Consider the following 19557-nt stretch of genomic DNA (forward strand, 5'->3'; position numbering starts at 1 on the left):
CTCCCTAAAAGCCTAGCCTCCACGTTCTCAACCCCCTGATCAACCCCTGCATGACCTTCATCACCGCAAGACTCCACCGGAAACAAACTGGTCCAGCAACCGCAAACACATAGCGATGCCCTTGCTCTCTCTCTCCGTTATCTCTCTCACCGTGTTGTTCTCTCTCTCTCTCTCAGTGCTCCGCCGAGTTCACCACCTTCCACCGCACCCAGCGCCGCACACCTTCCCTCACAGAAAGTCCGCCGTTACTCTCCAAGCACAACGACGCTGCCTAGTGTAAGTGGTTAGTTTCCGTAAACTTCCGTAGGTTTAGAAAATATCTTGAGATACAATTACAGTTTTACCTTTTAGCCATTTATTCATGAGCAAGTGTTTTCGTTAGGACCTGTCTTTCCGCGAGGCTACGTCATTTGTCAATGAATAAATTTGCATTATTACCTTTGAATTACAAGTTTCATTATTGTGTTTTAAACCTTTAATAAGTATTTATAAACTTTAAAATTTTCCATGTTTACTGAAATGATTTTGATAAGTTGGTTTTTGTAAGAGACTGATATTTTAATAGAATATTTATCTTGTAAATACTGATGAATTTTTTTGAAGTGATTGGTAAGTGCAAAATCTTATTTTGAATCCTTTTAAAAGAATATTTTTTTGATTTAAACAAAAGTATGATTATCTACTTATAATGACTTCGATATAGTTATGTTATTTTAGTTTTATAAATTTTAGTAAGATCTCATTCGTAAATAAGTTAGAATTTAATATTTTAGTCAGAGTTATTATGTTAGATATTGATGAGTTTAGAAAGCGATATTGGTATTTTAGGAATAATGAGAATTTTAGGTTTTGAGATTTTAAAAATAGGTTCTTCTAGCATTTTAAGTTTAAATATCAAAATACGTGGTTGATTGAAAATTTACGGAAATTACGTGACTTTTATAGGTGAAAATTAATAATTGTTAGGCATTTTGAGAAAATTCTGAAAAAAAAGCTAAGAAGTCCAGGTAAGCGGGATTCCTATATAGACTTTGCATTAAAATAAAATGAGCTGAGGTTATTCTTGAAAAATATACATATTTGATTGTGAAAAGAAATTTGAACTACCTTAGTTATTTGTTCTACATTATTCATAAGATTCTGTTTGAGAAGAAATTATTTTCTGTCATGACTGGTGTAGACATGAGCTTATTTTTGACTTTCTGTTTCTGAACTTTGAAAAGAGAGCGAATATGAAATTTTGTGCATAAATTATGTTGTGATATATTTTGTTCTGTTCTGAAAATTCTCTGTACTCTAATATGATCTGATGTGATTTTTGAAAACCTCTGGCATAACATTCTGTTTATGTTTCTGTTCCGTTCTGACCTCACCACGGGTGTAAAACTGTGGCCTCTATTAGGGTTGGTACCAACTTTTCTGTTTCTGGTGCACCCACTTTGGAGACAAAGTGGTTTTCTGCGTGATCTTTCCTATGTGCACACTCGGGGCTCCGAGAATGATAAGGGGAAGATTCACATTCTGTTTCTGCTCGGTTAGCTACCGGGGTTTGCACAACCCTACCACAGGGGTTAAACATGGTATTTGTTCTGATATGATAAGATAAGATGTGATGTTTCAGTTTATGCTATGCCAAAGAGATTTTGATTATGAATATTTTTGAACTTTCGCTCTGATATTTTTTATAACATGGTCTGACGTTGCATTATGAAAATGTTATTCTGATTCGGCATTCTGAAATAAAATATTTGTTTCTGCATTCTGAATTTTGTAAATGCTCATGTTTACACACTGGTATATTCATTTGCTTACTAAGTTGTTGATAACTCACTCCTTATCTCTATATATTTTTCAGACAATTTTGATGGTTCAGCTGGAGAACAAGAGTAGAAAGTTTTAGCAAGTCGTGATGATCGAAGTGGAATAAGTGCCTGAGGGTACAAGTGCTTATTTGAGAGTCGTAGTTAGTAAACTGATTTTATTTTTTGGATATTTTGATTTGATGAGTTAAGAATAATTTCGAGTTTTGGAGAATTTTGAAGTTATGTTATTGAGATTCTCTTTATTGTCCCCATGGAGGAACTTAGATATTTGGATTGATTAAATGAATTAGCATTGTTTTGAATTTTCTGGATATTTAGTTGTGTTATTTAAGTTGATTTTAGATATTAAGAGTTAACTCTTCGAGGGTTGGGTTGAGGCTGAACTGGAAATTTCCCTTTTTCCTAAGCACTCAAAGAGGTGGTCACTCTTGTGAGTGTTCCTCTGATGTCATTTATTGCTTGTGAATTCTGATTGTTTATTGTATTTTGACTTTGCATAAACTGCTGGAGGCTTAAGGACAACTGCTATATGGTTTCTTCCAGGTTCTTCTTTTGCACTAGAGGTGTGTGATTCGCATACTGTGAACGTCTTGGGGTTGTTGTTGCTGAATAGGAATCATATTGAGCAGGTCCTAGGACTGCTGGCTGCTCATTTCTCCAACCAAAATTGGGATGGTTTCTCCAACCTGAATTATAGGTATTAGAATATGGCCCAGAAAAATTTTTAGAGATCATATTCACAGCATTAGATTGGTCAAGTAAGACTTCTTTAAAAGCAGGACTGGTTGGGCATGCACTAGTTACATGCCCTGGATCTTCACAAATGTTACATTTTTGAAAAGTAGATGGTAAGACTTGTAACTCATTGACTTTCTTAAGCTCTATAGACTCTACCTTCTTGGAGAGTAATGCAAGTCTAGCATATAAATCATCAGATTCTTTCAAATGATACTTTCCACCCCCACTTAAAAATTTTTGATTTTCAGATCTGTTATATACTTCAGAAACATCCCAAGACTGAGCATTTTCAAACAAATAGTCAAAGTACTCAAATGCCTCCAAAGGTTCTTTGTTAAAAAGTTCACCATTGCACATGATTTCCACAAATTGTCTCATTTTTTGTTGTAGACCCTCATAAAAAAACTTATGATCCTCCAATTCTCATATCCATGATGAGGACATGCATTTAATAAGTCTTTAAAATGGTCCCAACAATGATAACATGTTTCTACATCCTTTTGACCAAAATTCATAATTTGTCTTTTTAAGACGTTGGTCCTATGCATAGGATTTTTTTAAAAAAAATTCCGTTTGCATTTCCTGCCAAGTCCCAATAGACCTTGGCCTTAAGGAGTTTAACTAGGATTCAACCTTGTCCTTTAGAGAAAATGGGAACAATTTTAATCTAATGACTTCTTCAGTGTATGTTCTATCCATGAAAGTTGAGCAAACTTCTTCAAACTCTTTGATGTGCAAATAAGGGTTTTCTGATTCCATGCTATGAAAATGTGGTAGTAATGGAATCATCTCGGGTTTGAAGTTCAAATTATTTGCATTCAAAGGTTGAATGATACAAGAGGGTGGGCTAGTCCTAACAGGCTGCAAATATTCTCTAAGTGTTCTGTTAGGATTTACCATTTTCCTATCATTTTGATCATTTTCAGTCATGTTGCTATGAGTGTCAAATGATGATTCAAATGCTGAATTATGAGAAATAGATGAACCTGAAGATGAGGTTGATGATTCAGTCCTAGCAAGTCCATATGTGCTATCTCTTGCACAACCAGTCATGCAAACTCAGCAAAATAAAATAAAATGAAGGATAAAGTAAAATAAAAACAAATAAATGGAGTGAGAGGAAAAGATATCACCCAAGCTGTGAAGAGGTTCACAGCTCCATAAACACCCTCTTAGCAATAAGATAATGTTCTGAAAACACCAGTGTTCCTCAGCAATGGCACTAAAAACTTGATGGTCTCTAAATTATCACTCCCAAGTGTAGAAGTGGATCAATTGTAATATTAGGAAAATCCCAAGGTCATTTCCACATGGACAAATTGTTTGTGACTCTTCACTATATCACAAATTAAGAAATCAAAATTCTAGGGAAAAAAAATAAAGATTTAAAACCCAACAAAATGAGAACCTGTTTTGATATGGAAGTGATTTTTATACACTAAATTATTTACTGTCAATGGAATATATGGTTGAGCAAGGAGAATTTCAAATTCACAATTGGTGGAGATTGAAATAACTAGTAAAAGAAAATCAGTACTCAGGAGAGTAAGGCAAGTAAAAATGAAACAGTTGTAATACTTGATTTTACTACTTTCAGGTCATGAAAAACTTTCAAGATTTAAAAACAACAATAATATAGAAAAACTTCAGGATTTTACAAACAAGTATTAATATAGAAAAACTTAAGGATTTTAAAAACAACTATTAATATAAAGACAATCTAACAAACACTTAGGTTGCGGGATATTTCCTTCCTCTGATTCAACATTTCAGAAGAATTTCTGGGTACCTCTTAACAATTACTAACTCAATCAAGATGTTAATAACTTGAAAATATGGAAATACACGTTCAGAGTTATTTGTACAAAAACTTAGAAAATTTCCTCATTGTAGCTACAACCTTGACATTCGGTTGAAAGAAACCTTGATTAATTCAAGGTTATGTTGTGCCATATGTCAACAACAAAACAAGAACAATCAAATCTTTCAAACCCCTAATTTTTAGAATCCGATCCTCAACAACAGGAAGCATAGAATGTCTACACAAAAAAATCTAGTAAAAGTGAGGAATACAAGAAGGCTTTTACTGCAACCCAAGCTTCAACCTTAGCCGATCTTCCCCATTGTGAAGGTGAAAAATCGACTCAAGAGAAACCCTAAAAACTTCCGATGGTTTGCTATGGAATGTAAAACAAAACAACAAAATATTGCTCCTAACCGACCCCCTTCTCTTGTACCTCCTCTCCTTTTTATATCCATTTCCAGGATCTCTCTCTCTTTGTGCCACGGATTCTTCTTCCTCCATGTTCTGCTACCGTAACTGTTTCTCTCTCACTTTTCCTTTGCTTTTCGTAAACTCCCATCTAGAATCTTCCCTTCCTCTTCTTTGAGTTAGCAGATGTGGGGGTCAACTTTCCTCTGGCTGTATCATGAATTACTTAAGCCTTTTTGCAGATGTGGGCCTCAACCTATAATACACACATGAGAATTTAAGCCCGTATAAGTCAATAGCCCAACTGTTATGCAGTGTTTATTAAGTACTCTTTTTGCAAATAAAACTTTTTTAATCAAGTGTAATAAAAGTACTTAAAACAACGTTATTTCCCTTTTATCATTCAGCTTCCTCACCAAATCCAACTCCTCCTCAATCATGCGAATCCAATACTCCATCAATCTCGTCCTGGTCGATTCCTGACACAAAGACAAATCAATCCTGAAAAATAATAAATATGCAAAGCATGAGATGCAGAAAATCAATATACATGTCTCCCATCCAGATTCCTCAACATCTTTTTAAAAGAATATGAAGACACGAGTTTTTACTCAGTAAATAATTTTTTTATCATTTTTAAAAGACATAACTTCTTCATAAAAATTTCATCATAAATTTTCTTCATCATAGACTTATATTATTATCTTAATTAATAACATAACGGTGATCGTAGTATATAAGAAACTACGTTTTCTATAGGCTCGTTCAAAATGCATTGGTAAATATAATATAACATCATAAAATTCATAACGTGTACACCTACCAGTATTAGGTGTCATAACATGTTGACTTCACTCCGGCATTCCTTAAAAAGAACCCATTTGAAGCCTGTTGACTTTTATTCGTCAACCCGGGGGTTACCACTCCATTAATAAACACTCTAGAGTGGACAGAGGAGTTCCACAGGATAATTTCCCATCCTGGCCTTTGGGGTCGTAACAAAATGATTTTCATGCTATGCTTTAAAAAAAAAATTTTTCATGACATATGCATATGTAGTAAATTTCATGCAAAAAACAAAGTGACATTTATAAATGTAATATGCAAAAATGGTGAAAATGTCATATGTTATGTAAGTATGCACTTAATGTGTCATATAACATGATAATTTATGCTCAAAATGATAATTGAAGAATAAATGAAGTATTTATCAATAATTCATAAGAAACTTATCAAGGTGTAAGTTAGAGACCAATTTACTAACTTCCAGAGAAATTCAAAATTAGCATCATAGCTGTGTAAATCGTGTGTATACTAAGTTAGAGTTAATACTCTTATGGATAGGTTCAAAATCAAAGGCTTAAAAAATTGGGTATTTACAAAAATACACCTAGACTTTCTTAAAAAGTTTAAGAAAAGATTAAGCATGATTAAGCATCAAAGCATGGTTTAAAGTGCACTAACCTCAAGTATGATGGTTAATGGCCTTAGCCAATTTTTAAAACTTAATTTGGGTAGTTTGAGTGTGATTTGGGTTTTTGGAAACCAATGGTATGGTGTAGTGGGCTTTTGGTCTTTGAATGGTAAATGAGTCTAAACATCGCTTTGGGCCATATGGGCTTGGAAAGGGCCAAGGGTCCAATCTACACCAAAGGCCTTATGCCTTCCTATACTTTGGTCAAGACTAGCTTTGATTTCCTAAGGGATTGGTTCAATGTTTTTCTTGGGCTAGGCCCATGAATGCACTTGGGTCCTAAAAAGTCTTACCAAAATTACTAATGAGCTTGCATTTCTAATACTTAGCTCATTAACACTAAGTATCAACATTAATGCTAATCCCACTATCAACCTTAATGAAAGTGATTAACCCATAATTAAAAGCCTAATCTAGAGTACTTAAGGGTTAATCAAGGGTTAATTAAGTTGGGTGTTACATCCTCCCCCCCTTAAAACAAGATTTCATCCTCGAAATCGGGGCCAAATAAAACATTCAATGGGTAAGAGTTTGAGTGTTGACTCACCAATCGTGCTATAGCTCAAGGCTTGGTGGGGGTCTCCTATCGCTATCCTCGGACACCTTGTTCTGGGTGTGGTAGTAGTATTCATCCTCCTATGAATCATAAAAGGCGTTAACCCTCTGTTGGTGTTGTCTCCACTGCCTAAACTCCTTGTCCTCAAGCCAGGGGTCTAAGCATCTCCACCTCTGCTCCGCTCTCGGCCTCTGAAGTCGGTTGCGAGTCATATACATCTGACGGATGGTCCTGTCGTCACAGGCAATGTTGCAACTGAAAATGACGTGAAAGAATGTGGATCATATAGGTGAAATGCCAGGGGATGCCATGCATGAATGTGAATACCATGATGCGATGCCAAACAAATAAGGGTATTTTCTTCTCATGTCAGCTTCTTTTTCCCATGTGGCCTCTTCAACATTATGATTTCGCCACAAAACCTTAGCCAAGGGGATTTTACGATTCCATAGTTTCTTATCCTTCAATCAGTGATCTGAATTGGAACTTCCTCATAGGTTAGGTTGGGCTGAAGTGAAATATCCCTCTTGTAAACAATGGTTGAAATTTGCTTTTTGAAACTCTTCTTGAGAGGAGATACATGGAAAACATTGTGGATTCCTTACAATTCAGTGGGAAGATCCAGCATGTAAGCGACTGCTCCTACTTTCTCCAGAATCTCATATGGTCCTATGTATCTTGGACTTAACTTCCCTTTCTTTCCAAACCGAAAGACTCATTCATGGGCGATACTTTAAGATAGACCTAGTCACCAACTTCAAACTCGAGGATCCTTCTTCGAAGATCAGCATAGCTCTTTTGCCTATCCTGGGCAGCCTTCATCCTTTCCCTTATTTGGCAGATCTAATCCTTCATCTCTTGAAGAATCTCCGTACCATAGATCCTTCCTTCTCCTACTTCATCCCAGTATAAGGGAGATCTACACTTCCTTTTGTATAAGGCTTTGTAGGGTCCCATTTGGATTGTGGCTTGGAAGCAATTATTGTAGGCAAATTTTATTAGTGGCAAGAGCTTCTCCCATTTGTCCTTCTCTTGCAAAACACAAGCTCTTAGCATGTCCTCTAGTGTCTGATTCTTCAGTTTAGTCTGTCCATTAGTCTGAGGGTGACAGGCACTACTTAACTTCAACTTTGTGCCTAGAGCGTCTTGAAGGCTTTGCCAAAAACAAGAAGTGAAACGTGTATCCCTATAAGATACAATCGACCTTGGGACTCCATGTAACCGCACTATTTCAGCAACAAATAGCCGAGTCAACTTCTCCATGGCATCGGTATTTTTAACTGCCAAAAAATGGGCACTTTTCGTCAAACAATTGACCACAACCCAAATAGAGTTGTTTTCCTTTGAGGTCCTTGGTAATCCAATTACAAAATCCATGGATATGTCCTCCCATTTCCATTCTGGGATTGTGAGTGGCTATAAATCTCCGGTAGGTCTTTGATGCTCTGCCTTGACTGTTCTACAAATCAAGCATCTATTAACATAATCCGCTAAGTCATTTTTTAATCCTTCCCACCAAAAGTGTTGATTCACGTCTTGATACATTTTGGTGCTCCCTGTGTGGGTTGTGTATGGAGTTTGATGTGCTTCCCTCAATATCTTATCCCTGATCTCTTGATCGGCTGGGATAACTTTTCGGTCTTTGTAGTATAGCAACCCATCATTTTTTAGGGCGAAACCTTCGGGTCCTTCCTTCTTCTCTATCTTCCGTCGAATTTCTACCCATTTGGGATCCTCCATTTGACGCTTCTTCACTTCTTCCCATTCTATTGGTATAATTTCTTGACTGCGGTTAGGGATACTTCGGCAGGAAGGTCCTTGATCAACAACCTTCTCATACTATGCAGAAGGGACTCTACTTCCGAGGCAAGACCTGTGGAATTATCCCTTCGTGTCTTTTGACTTAGCGCATCTGTCACTATATTAGCCTTGCCAGGGTGATACTTAATCTCACACTAGTAGTCACTAATAGTTTCTAACCACCTTCTCTGCCTCTTATTCAAATTCTACTGACTAAACAAGTACTTGAGGCTCTGGTGATCGGTGTAGATTTCACACTTTGAGCCATATAAATAATGCCTCCATATCTTTAAGGTGAAAACTACGGTGGCTAACTCCAGGTCATGGGTGGGGTAGTTCTGCTCATGGTTCTTCAATTGTTGTAAAGCGTAGGCGACAACTCGTTCCTCTTGCATGAGCACACACCCAAGTCCTGATTTTGATGTGTCACTAAATACTACATAGGGTTTATGAGGTTCAGGTAGGGTAAGTACCGACATAGTTGTGAGCCTTTCCTTGAGTTTCACAAAACTTTGTTCACACTTCTTCGTCCAAACATACCTAGCATTCTTCTTAGCTAGCGCAGTGAGGGGTCCTAACAACTTAGAGAATCCCTCCATAAATCGCCGATAGTAACCAACTAATCCCAGAAAACTTTGAATTTCATGCACATTTGTCAGTCGCTTCCAGCTTACTACAGCTTCAATTTTGTTGGGATCAACTTATACTCCTTGACTTGAAATCACATGCCTTAAAAATTTTACCTCCATAAGCCAAAACTCACACTTACTGAATTTGACATGCAAATGGTTTTCCTTCAGCTTTTCCAATGCTAAACGGAGATGCTGCTTGTGATCTTCTTAGTTGCTTGAATAAATCAATATACGTCGATGAATACAACAACAAAGCTATCCAGATATGGTCTGAATACTTTGTTCATCATATCCATGAAGGTGGCCAGGGCATTGGTTAGACCAAAGGACATTACTAAGAATTTGTAATGTTCGTATCTGGTTTGAAATGCCATCTTGGGGACATCCTTCTCCCTAATCTTGAGTTGATGATAACCAGACCTTAAGGCTATCTTAGAGAACATCGATGCTCCTTGTAATTGATCTAGTAGGTCATCAATACGTGGTAACGAGTACTTGTTCTACACCATTACTTTGTTCAATTCCCTAGAGTCAATACACATCATCAATGATCCATCCTTCTTTTTAACAAATAGAATTGGCACTCCCCAAGGTGATGAACGAGGTCGAATGAAGCCCTTCTCGTGTAGCTCTTCTATCTGCTCTTTTAGCTCCTTCAGTTCTAGAGGGGCCATACGGTAATGGGTTTTATGGATAGGGGTCGTTGTGGGTTCTGGTTCTATGGTGAACTCGATTTCTCTATCAGAGGGTAGTCTGAATAGCTGGTCAGTGAAAACCTCAGGGTATTCCTCAACTACAGGTATCCCTCATATCTCCTTATCATCACCATAACTCTCCGTTATGAGGGCTAAGTAGGTCGTGGAACCATTAGCAATGCACTTCCTTGCCTGCAAAGTTGAAATCAGAGAGGGGGTAGCCTTCACCATCCCTCATGTATGATGAATATGTCTACCCTTGGGTGAATCGAAGATTATCTACTTATTTTGAAAATTTATCCTAGCGCAGTGTTTGGACAGCCAGTCCATCCCTCGAATAATGTCGAACCCTAGTTGATCGAAGACGATCAGGTCAGCGTCCATCAATCTTCCCTTTAGGGTTAGAGGAAATTTCTTCAACGCATGGGTGCAGGTGATCGTGCTTCTATCTGGAATCAACACTACTACAGCTTGAGGTAGTGTCTAAGTTGGCAGGTTACACGTACGAGCAAACGTCACGGATACAAACGATTTCGTGGCGCTGGAGTCAAATAAAGCGCAAGCCGCATATTTGTATAACACAATTTTTCCTAAGGTGTAATCAACTACTGATTACTAAGCAACTATTTAAAAAACTAATTTCTAAAGAAGGGTATTGAAGAAAAATACCAATGATAACGTCTGTTTCCTCGTCCTCGGGAATTTCCTCGCTGATATCACCAAGGGTGATGGCATAAACTCGGGTTTGAGCAGGTGGCCTCTGATTGGGCCGTTTGTTAGGAATGTTTTTTCCTCCTTGAAGAGAATGCGTTCCCGGATCATATGCCCCAACTGTCCGCATCGGTAGCACACTCCTAGGCCCACATGAAATTCACCACTATGGTTCCTTCCACATTTCTAGCAGGTGACAGGTGGAGCTATTATAACGCATTTTCCCTTGTTAACTCCTTGAATAATCCTCCTCTTAGCATTATTCCCACTAGTAGTGAAGGTAGAAGCGCTCTTTCTCTCAAGGTTGATCTGAGCTGTCACACTTCGCTGTTTCGCCTCCGCTATTGCAACCACATTAACCAACTCTTGGAAGTTGTGGATGCAGAATCCAGCCACATAACTGTGAATTCTAGGATTCAGCCTTACTTGAAACTTCTGGGCTTGCATTTTCTCAGTAGCAATCAAATGTGGGGCAAACCTTCCAAGCTCCATAAACTTCGCAGCGTACTGCTCAACAGTGAGATTGCCTTGTACCAATGTGGCAAACTCCTGGGCCTTCTGAGTCTTCATTGACTCTGGGAAGAAACGATTGTCGAATTCCCCCTTAAACCTCTCCTAGTTCAAAATGGTAATATTTCCCAATTCTCTAATCAAAAGTTGCCTCTTGGTGTCCCACCAAATTCCAGCTTCACCCTGCAGCAGGTGCCCCGCATACTGTACCTTCTGTTCCCCAGTACAACCGTTGATCTCGAAGGTCTTGTCGAGATCTAATAGCCACTTGTTAGCTTTCATGGGTCCCTCAGTTCCCATGAAATTGGGGTATCTATATATTAGGAACTTCTCATAGGGGCACCCTCGGTTCTCAATCAGTGGGCATTGTTGGTTCTGTCTCAGGATTACTTCCTGTTGCTGCTTCATGGTCTCCATCATTTGACGAATTACGTCCGCCAAATCACATCCTCCATCGAAACAACGATCCTGATCTCTGTAGATGTTAGATCCATCAGCGTTGCTCTCTTGTCTGCCACGTGTCATCTCGTCTTAATTTGACTCCTACAATATATGTGTATCAGACTGAGCTCTAACTGCAGGATTCAAGCTTATGCATGACTAATGATTCAAATCCATATTCTGGCATAAGGTTCCTAAGGACATGTGAGTTTACCCAGAGATGAACATGGCTCTAATACCACTGCTGTGATGCCCCCAATCCCTGCTTGGGATGGAATGGAGACTTAGAGTGTCGGGACATACAACACAAGGTTACATGCCCCCATTCATGACAGTTAATATGCAATGCATCATAGTATGCAATAATCGCAGCAGAAATAAAAGGTTAAGGTGAAAAATATGCCATAATAACTAAAACATCCTAAATTCATTAGATAATCATCATGTTTGAAATACTAAAGTAGCATAGACTTATATACAAAGTCATATCATTCTCTGCATACGATCTAAAGCATAAAGGACTTGGGCTATAAACATCAAAATTAAGTCCAGCTTCCTTTCCCTATCCGACTCCTCCTCAATCATGCGAATCCAATGCTCCATCAATCTCATCCTGGTCGATTCCTGACATAACTTCTATCATTCCGAGTGGAATGATAGTGTCTCATAAAAGGGTGAGATTTACTCAAAATCTCAGCAAGTTAAACAAATAACTAACACAAAGATAAATCAATCAAGAAAAATATGCATGTAGGACAAGTGACACTTATTGATGCATGTGGGACAAGTGGCGCTTAGGCTAGGCCATAGGGAACACAATAGTATTCTTGAAAAGAATAATCTTGCCAAGTGGCGTAGCTCCTTGGAAATTCAAAATATCCTTGTTGGACGCCATGTGTCAAGGCCCCTCCTTTGTCTCTCATTGAGAAATCTAAAAGATCATTTACATGAGTGACATGTGGCATGACATCTTGTCCAAATTCGAAATCCTAAGAGGCTCCTTGGGTATGCTCCCCCATATGGTCCAGATTCAATGAATCTCTAGGGCAAAATTAATATTTGATAAATCCTAACCCTAGACTTGAACCTTGTAGACTTGTGCATGTTTTCCAAGTGACAAAAGGCATCTAGGATGTGGGTGCATGTTCCCCATGCTTCTTTCCCCTTCCCCATGCGCCTCTTCCTTTTCCCATGTGTCTCTTCCTTTTCCCATGCATGTCCCTTACTCTTCCCTATGCAAGAAGCTTCTTCTTCCTATGCATGTTCCCTAGGTGACTTTCTCACTTCTTTACGCTTCTCAAGAACTCAAAACATGGCATGTGGCAATGTGGGGGCTGAAACCCTAGGGGTACAAGGGTAATTTTTGTGCATTGTCTCTTCCACTCTCTTCTAGAACCTTTCCCTCTACTTATACATGAATGATAAATGGCAAGATGTCAGAAATTGACTTTGAGTGGGCATGTGGCTTAGGAATTCAAAATTCTCTTGGTGTTCCAATGTAAATCCTTTAGAAAATCTCACATTTGTCTTCCTTATGCGAAATCTTCTTAGAACTTTTCACTAAGAACAAGTGGTGTGTGTGGAGGTGCTTGGGAGTGTGTTAGCCGAAACCCTAAGGGGATATTTGTCCTTTGATATAAGAGTCTCTTCATCTAATCTTCTAGAAGGTTAATGCATGCTTAACACTTGGCAAAGTCTGACTAAAATTCGAAATCCTATATGTCTCCCTTTGGTTTCCCATGCAAATCTTCTAGAAAAGCTTCATTTCACTTCCCTAGGCTTCCCTTCCCAAGATATCTACCTTGAAACTCAAAATTGGGCAAGACAAAGGGTCTAGGCATGTGGGAAAGTGGTCAAGCCGAAAATCTCTTAGTCTTCCTAGGTTCCTTTTGTCTTTTGATTCTTCTAGAAGGTTTCTAGCATGCTGACAAGTGGCAATTTCTCTAGGGTAGGCGTGCAAGCCACCTCTTGGTGCTTCCCTTCACTTCTCTCTCCCCCTTATCTCACTATCAAGTCTAGATTCATAGTGCAACACATGCATGACACATGGCACTAGTGACTAAGATTTGGGTCATGGACCTAAAGCCATTGGGCCTGGATTTCTAAATAGGGTCAAAATTCACAAGGCATTCTAGAGTTACTCTCCTCTTGGGCTCAAGTTGCTAAATCAAGGACTCCAAGACTTTCCAAAATAACTAGAGCTCCCAAAATGCCATGGTAACTAAGAATAAAATCTATGGGTCATGTTTAGGCAAGCTTGGGTCATCCCAATTTATTAGGCCATAAAATGTTATTAATATATATAGATATATATTATGTTTAAAGCATATGATCAAATAAATTTCTATGTTTAAGATTAAAATTTTATGTTATAAATTATAATAACATTATATTATATAATTATTGTTTATATTATTATATATATTATATATAAAAACTATACATAATATAAAAAATTATATATAAAATTAAAAAATTATTTTAAAATATATAATATAGTAAACCGGTCCGGTCCAGTCCTAAAAAGCATAGAACCGGAACCGAACAAGTACCGGTCGGTTTTGGAACTAAGGAAGCCGGTTCCGGATAGGACCGGTCCAAAACCGGACCCGTTCCACTAGTTTGGTCCTGGCCGGGCAGGTTTCTCTGTTAATTTTTACACCCCTATTATTTATTGTGTTCAGATTTTGAATTTGTGTCCAAGATATTCAAATTTAATTTGGTTGGTTCATTAAATTTCTCCTACCAAATTGTCTTGCAAATGTTATATACTTAATTTCTCTTCACTGATTGATACAATTACATGAACCTTATTTTAAAGTTTTTGTATCGATTTCCCCTTCCATAAAAAATTCTCATTGACTTTGATCAAAATATCATGTATTAATAAACCGGATTTGGAACTTTTCAGTTGTTATTCAAATTTTACACCTTAGAGCAAGACACATGTAAATATATAAAATGGTTGGATCTTATAATATTTATTTAGTATTTAATATTGTCTTGAAGTTTTACATTAACAATAACAAATGTTATATAGATATATATATATATATTATCTAATTTATATATATATATGTCTTTCTCATCTTAAATCCTAAAATTCCAATAAAATTCTTAAAAAATTTCAGTCCATATCAACCCATAAAAGACTCGTAATATTAAAACTTAGCATTTGAATTCAAGTTTACAATAACTCTTAAGAAAAGGAGATGACTTATATTGAAACTAATTTAAATTAGGTTCAAACCTAAAAACCCTTAATATTAAAAAGTACCATATGAATTTTTTGATTGGTACTAGATATTGTTATGTAATAATCCGGACTGAGCCAAGTTTTTGCCTGTCATATGTCCCCATGTTGGGTCGTGCATAAGTTTTAGTCTTTAAAGAACCTTGGCTTTTATTAGTTAATTATTTGCCCTAGTGTATTTGGCATCTAAGCCCAAGAGAGAGGCTCAACAAGGCCCTTAGAATTCAGCCATCACTTCAAATTAGGTGGAGCCCTAGTGGAACTAGGGGAACATGCCCAACACACTAAAGGTTTGGCCAAATGTCACACACAAGGCACAGTGAACCTAGACTTGATTTAGGAAAATAGGGGTGAGAGACTTTAAGGTTTCACTAACCCAAAAGCTTCACATGCCTCCCATGAGTTTTGGTAATTCTCAAAGCTTTGAGCAATGATTTGGACTAGGAGGAGACACCTAGAGCCACTACCAACTAGAGGCACGAAACCCCAAGAAAACCCTTAGGGTTTTGGCCATGAGGATTACTTGCCACCTATGACAAGTTCGCCCACGTCTTGACACATGTCACACATGTAGAGGGATGAGAGAATTTCAAGAAGATGGTCTAGGTCCTTTTGGAGTATAGTGATTAAGCTGAGTTATTGCATATTTTATACATTTAGAACTAATATATTTTATTTATTTCATTACATTATTATTGGTTTTAGATGAAAAAGTGGTTAAGATGAATAAATCCGAGTTGTGATTTAAATTGGTTAATAGCATGATTTATGCTTAATTTTATAACTTGTAATTTAATTGGATAATGTTCATTCACATGCACAATATATTTTTGATATTCTATTATTCTTTCTATTTTATTTTATCTTATTTCTTTTCTTTTCTAATTTTATTTTATTTTTTTTAGGAAAAAAAATTAAATATGCAAAGAAAAGTCAAATGAATTCTCTCATTTAAACGAGTCTTTGACTTGGTCTTCATGGAGTTGAATGGGAAGACACGGAAGTTAAGTTTTTGGGGCGTTGGGGTTTTTTGGATTTTTTTTTACTGCACGGGAAGCAACATGCAAGAGGGAAAGGGTCTTTTGGTTTTTAAAGAAGGAACGAAAGTTTTTTTTTTTTTTTTTTTTGAAAAGGGGAACGAACACCGCACGAGAGAGGGATATATATAGATTTTTCTTTCTTTCTTTTTCAGACGCACGAAGAGGTAACACAGGAGCGCCGCTGTTGAAGAGCTTCTCTGGGGTCCAACATCTGCCGCTGCCTCCACTGCCTACCACCTCCATCTCCATTCATTTGGCTCGCTCTTTTCACTATTTACTTTTTATTTAATTTCAGTTTAAAGTTTATGGAATATTTTTGAGATTTTTGGCTTAGAAGTTTGGGCAATTTATTTGTTGTTTATTTACTTCGTGTTATTTATTTTTCTTGCTCTTTTAAGATTTCATTGAACAGTGATTACAATTGCTATGAATTAATTTTGAGAATTTGTTATTTGAATACAAGGATGAACCCTAGAATCTTGATTTCGGGACTTTTCAATTTTCAGTTCGTATTTTGTCAATTACTTTTTAATCTAGTTTAATTCTTAGTTTAGTTTTATTAATCTCTTAGTTCCATTGCATGTTAGATTGATTAAAGTTTAATTAGGACTTAAATAATTTCAATTTTATTGTTTAATTTTCAGATTAATTAAGATTGTTTAGTTTAGTTGATTCTTTAATTGTTAATTTCAATTTGTTAGTCTTTTACATTTCATTTCGACACTCAAAAATTCAAAAATATGAATCTAGTCCATGACTAGTGCCCTTTTCATTCTTGTTGCACCCTTCCATCCATTGCACATACCATCATTTTTATTTTCTCTTTGTGAATAATTTCACTATTTTAAACGAGTTTGATTTTAAGTAATTTTCCTTGAGGAAGCGATCTAGGAATTTATTCCTAATTATTACGCGACAACCTCCTGCACTTGGCATTGCCTTTGTACTACTCATTTTTGAGTGAGTCTTATAGGTTATGTAGTTTGGGTCTTCCATTGGGGCATTATAGTTGGTATCAGGGCCATGTTTGAGATTCTGCAGACTTATGAATTGAGTTTTTGCAAATCCGATGATTAGAGGTTCTGCATACTTTAAAAATAATTTTGATGAGATCTAAAGTTTTAGAATTCTGTGTGCTCATATATGATTTTGATGATATTAAGGTTTTAGCATCTGCAAACCCTATAGAAGGTGTCCTACGAAATATGAGGTTTTGGATTTCTACAGACTTCAATAAATAATTCTATTGGTATTTAAGGTATTAGAATTTGTAGACTTTAGGAAAGATGTCCTATGAAATTTGAGGTGTAAGACTTTGCAGATTTCATGAACTGATTTCATGATAATTGAGGTTTTAGATTCTATAGGCTCATTCTATAGACTTTACAAATTGAGTTTGATAAGATTGAAGATTTAGATTTTGGAGGCGTATATAATTTAGATCGAGTGTTAAGTTTTAAATCATGTAGACTTCAATATATGTGTTGGTCAAATATGAAATTTTGAAGTTCTTAGGATTTTGAAATAAATTTTGTAGGTTCTAAGGACGCGTGTAGTTCTGATCAAATCTCATGGTTGGAATTTTGCAGATTGTATGAATTGATGTCAAAAAGAGTTGAGGGTTTACATTCTGAAGATGTACATAAGTTTAAAATGATGTCAGGCTTACGATTATAGATTGTAAGAAAGGATTTGGATAGGATTAGAGGACTTGGATTCTATGAATCTTAGTATGACTCGGCCAACACACCTAACACTCACTAAGAACTCCATCACTCACCACTTGTCAATTACAGATAGTTCCAAGAGATCTTGCATAGGGAAGTGGCGCATGGGAAGACTAAAGGGCTGATTCTTTCTAAGGATTATATGGGGAAAACACCAAGAGGCTTTCAAATCCCTAAGCCACACACTCTCTCTAGGAAATATTTAGACTTTGTGCCAATTGTCATTTATGCATTGAAGAAGGAAAGATTCTAGAAGAAGTATCACGCAAAATTTACCCTTGTAACCCCAGGGTTTCGGCCAACACATCCAATCTTTTGCCACATGTCATGTTTAGAGTTTCTAAGAGGCATAGTGACACTACAAGACAGAGGCACAAAACTCTAAGGGATTTCTAGGGTTTCAGCCAAAAGGTTGCACGCCCCACATGAAAAGCCAACTGCCTTTGATTGAAACTTGTCATGCATGAGGGGCAAGCATAAGAGTTCCATGAAGATACACATGAGGAAGGCACATGCAACCGCTCACATAAGTTCTTGAAGAATTCTTTTGAGGGGAAGTGCAAGAGGTGGACGGCAAGGGCAAGCCAAGAGGCACATGCTACCTACCCACCTAGGGAAGAGAAGAGTTTTCTTGAGGAGGTGAAAAGGTTTTCGGCAAACCACATGCACACACACACACCACTTGCCAAGTGGCAAGCATGCACATGCTCATCCTCCCAAGGATGATTGAGGATTTGCATTTTGACCTTTTTGCCATCAGATACATTGAATCTAGACACATGGAGGAGGGCATAGATGGAATTAGGATTTCAGATTGGGGAAGACACACGCCACTTGTCCAAGAGACCTTTGGTTTTCCAACACAATCTCATCATGAGGAAGGTGAAGAGATATTTGGCCAAGATGTCAAGTGGCATCCATGCACCAAGACTTTTGGCTTTCCAAAGAGGGAGGAGACGCCTAAAAGAAAGGGGGAGCTGAAAATGGATAGTTATTTGGTCATTTCTTGAATTTTTCCTTTATATAACACGGCTACACCATTCTCTTTCTTTCTCACTATTTTCTCTCCACCCAAACACCACACTCACACCTACCTTCTTCCTCCAACCACCATTTCAAGCATACCAAGGAGTACCAACGCCACCTACGGAGGAGAAGTGCACGGGGTAAGAACCATTCGTTTGTTTCTTACACTCACACACAGGGCAAAAGAAAGATAGAGTTTCGGACTCCAAGGGTTTTACACGCCCACGAACATCCACACATACATGACTATTTTGAGTAAAGAAGGTGATCCATGCCTTCTTTTGTATTTGAACACTCGGAATAGGGCTAGGGTTTTCTTCTTAAGGGAATAACCAATCCACCCTTAGCACTATGCACGTGAGCACGAGTTTTGGAAAGGAAGGAGAGCAACGACCACTACACTTAGATAAGCTAGGGTTTATTTCTTCATGAATTTTCGGATTTGAGAGTGAATTCCAAATGTTAAGGAGCCCTTCTTGCTGTAGGAATGAGTTTTATGAGCTATGTACACGACACATACACTCAAGAAATTAGGGTTTTGGATAACCATGTCTAATAGATCTCGATATGCATTTTTAGCTGACTATTTGTAATTGTTGGATTTTTGTAAGTAAACCCTCAACCTATTTTCAATTAACATATATATATACTTGTGTGAATCTTTCATCTTGTTTGATAGTGGGTATGTTTGTTATTTAGTGACTTTGTGAATAAGTATCTTGTTGTAAGTGTATAAGAACATGCCATGATTATATGTTTCTGTTTGCATGATGATACACCATAATTTGAAAAGATTAGGGTTTCGGCTTATGTGATGATTTGCTATGTTTTCATGTTTAAAATTTTGTGATTATCTTTGCCATGATCTATAGTCCATTGTAGTTCGGTTTTGGTTCATGGCTAGAACGAATTTTTCATG

General features: G+C 37.2%; 1 protein-coding gene and 1 non-coding gene across 2 annotated transcripts; one reads left to right on the forward strand and one right to left on the reverse strand.

Moving 5' to 3' along the window:
- The first annotated feature begins 2987 nt into the window (after nt 1–2987).
- LOC121251330 lies at nt 2988–3095 on the forward strand. The gene has a single exon (XR_005937998.1). It is a non-coding gene; the product is annotated as a small nucleolar RNA R71 (small nucleolar RNA).
- Nucleotides 3096–10827: 7732 nt separating this feature from the next.
- On the reverse strand, nt 10828–11676 carry LOC121249411. Its single transcript, XM_041148120.1, has 2 exons — nt 11362–11676; nt 10828–11256 (listed from the first exon to the last, which is right to left on the reverse strand). The coding sequence occupies exons 1-2, from the start codon at nt 11674–11676 to the stop codon at nt 10828–10830; spliced, it is 744 nt and encodes a 247-aa protein (XP_041004054.1).
- Nucleotides 11677–19557: the final 7881 nt, after the last annotated feature.

The sequence above is a fragment of the Juglans microcarpa x Juglans regia genome, chromosome 2D (assembly GCF_004785595.1).
Source record: "Juglans microcarpa x Juglans regia isolate MS1-56 chromosome 2D, Jm3101_v1.0, whole genome shotgun sequence".
NCBI lineage: Eukaryota > Viridiplantae > Streptophyta > Magnoliopsida > Fagales > Juglandaceae > Juglans > Juglans microcarpa x Juglans regia.

What these genes read in the sequence shown, in the direction of transcription:
- LOC121249411 (XM_041148120.1), bottom strand. Translation starts at nt 11,676, where the DNA reads ATGACACGTGGCAGACAAGAGAGCAACGCTGATGGATCTAACATCTAC. An exon ending in GTTGTACTGGGGAACAGAAG is followed by an intron (nt 11,257 to 11,361) that starts GTACAGTATGCG and finishes ATTTTGAACTAG; the next exon opens with GAGAGGTTTAAGGGGGAATT.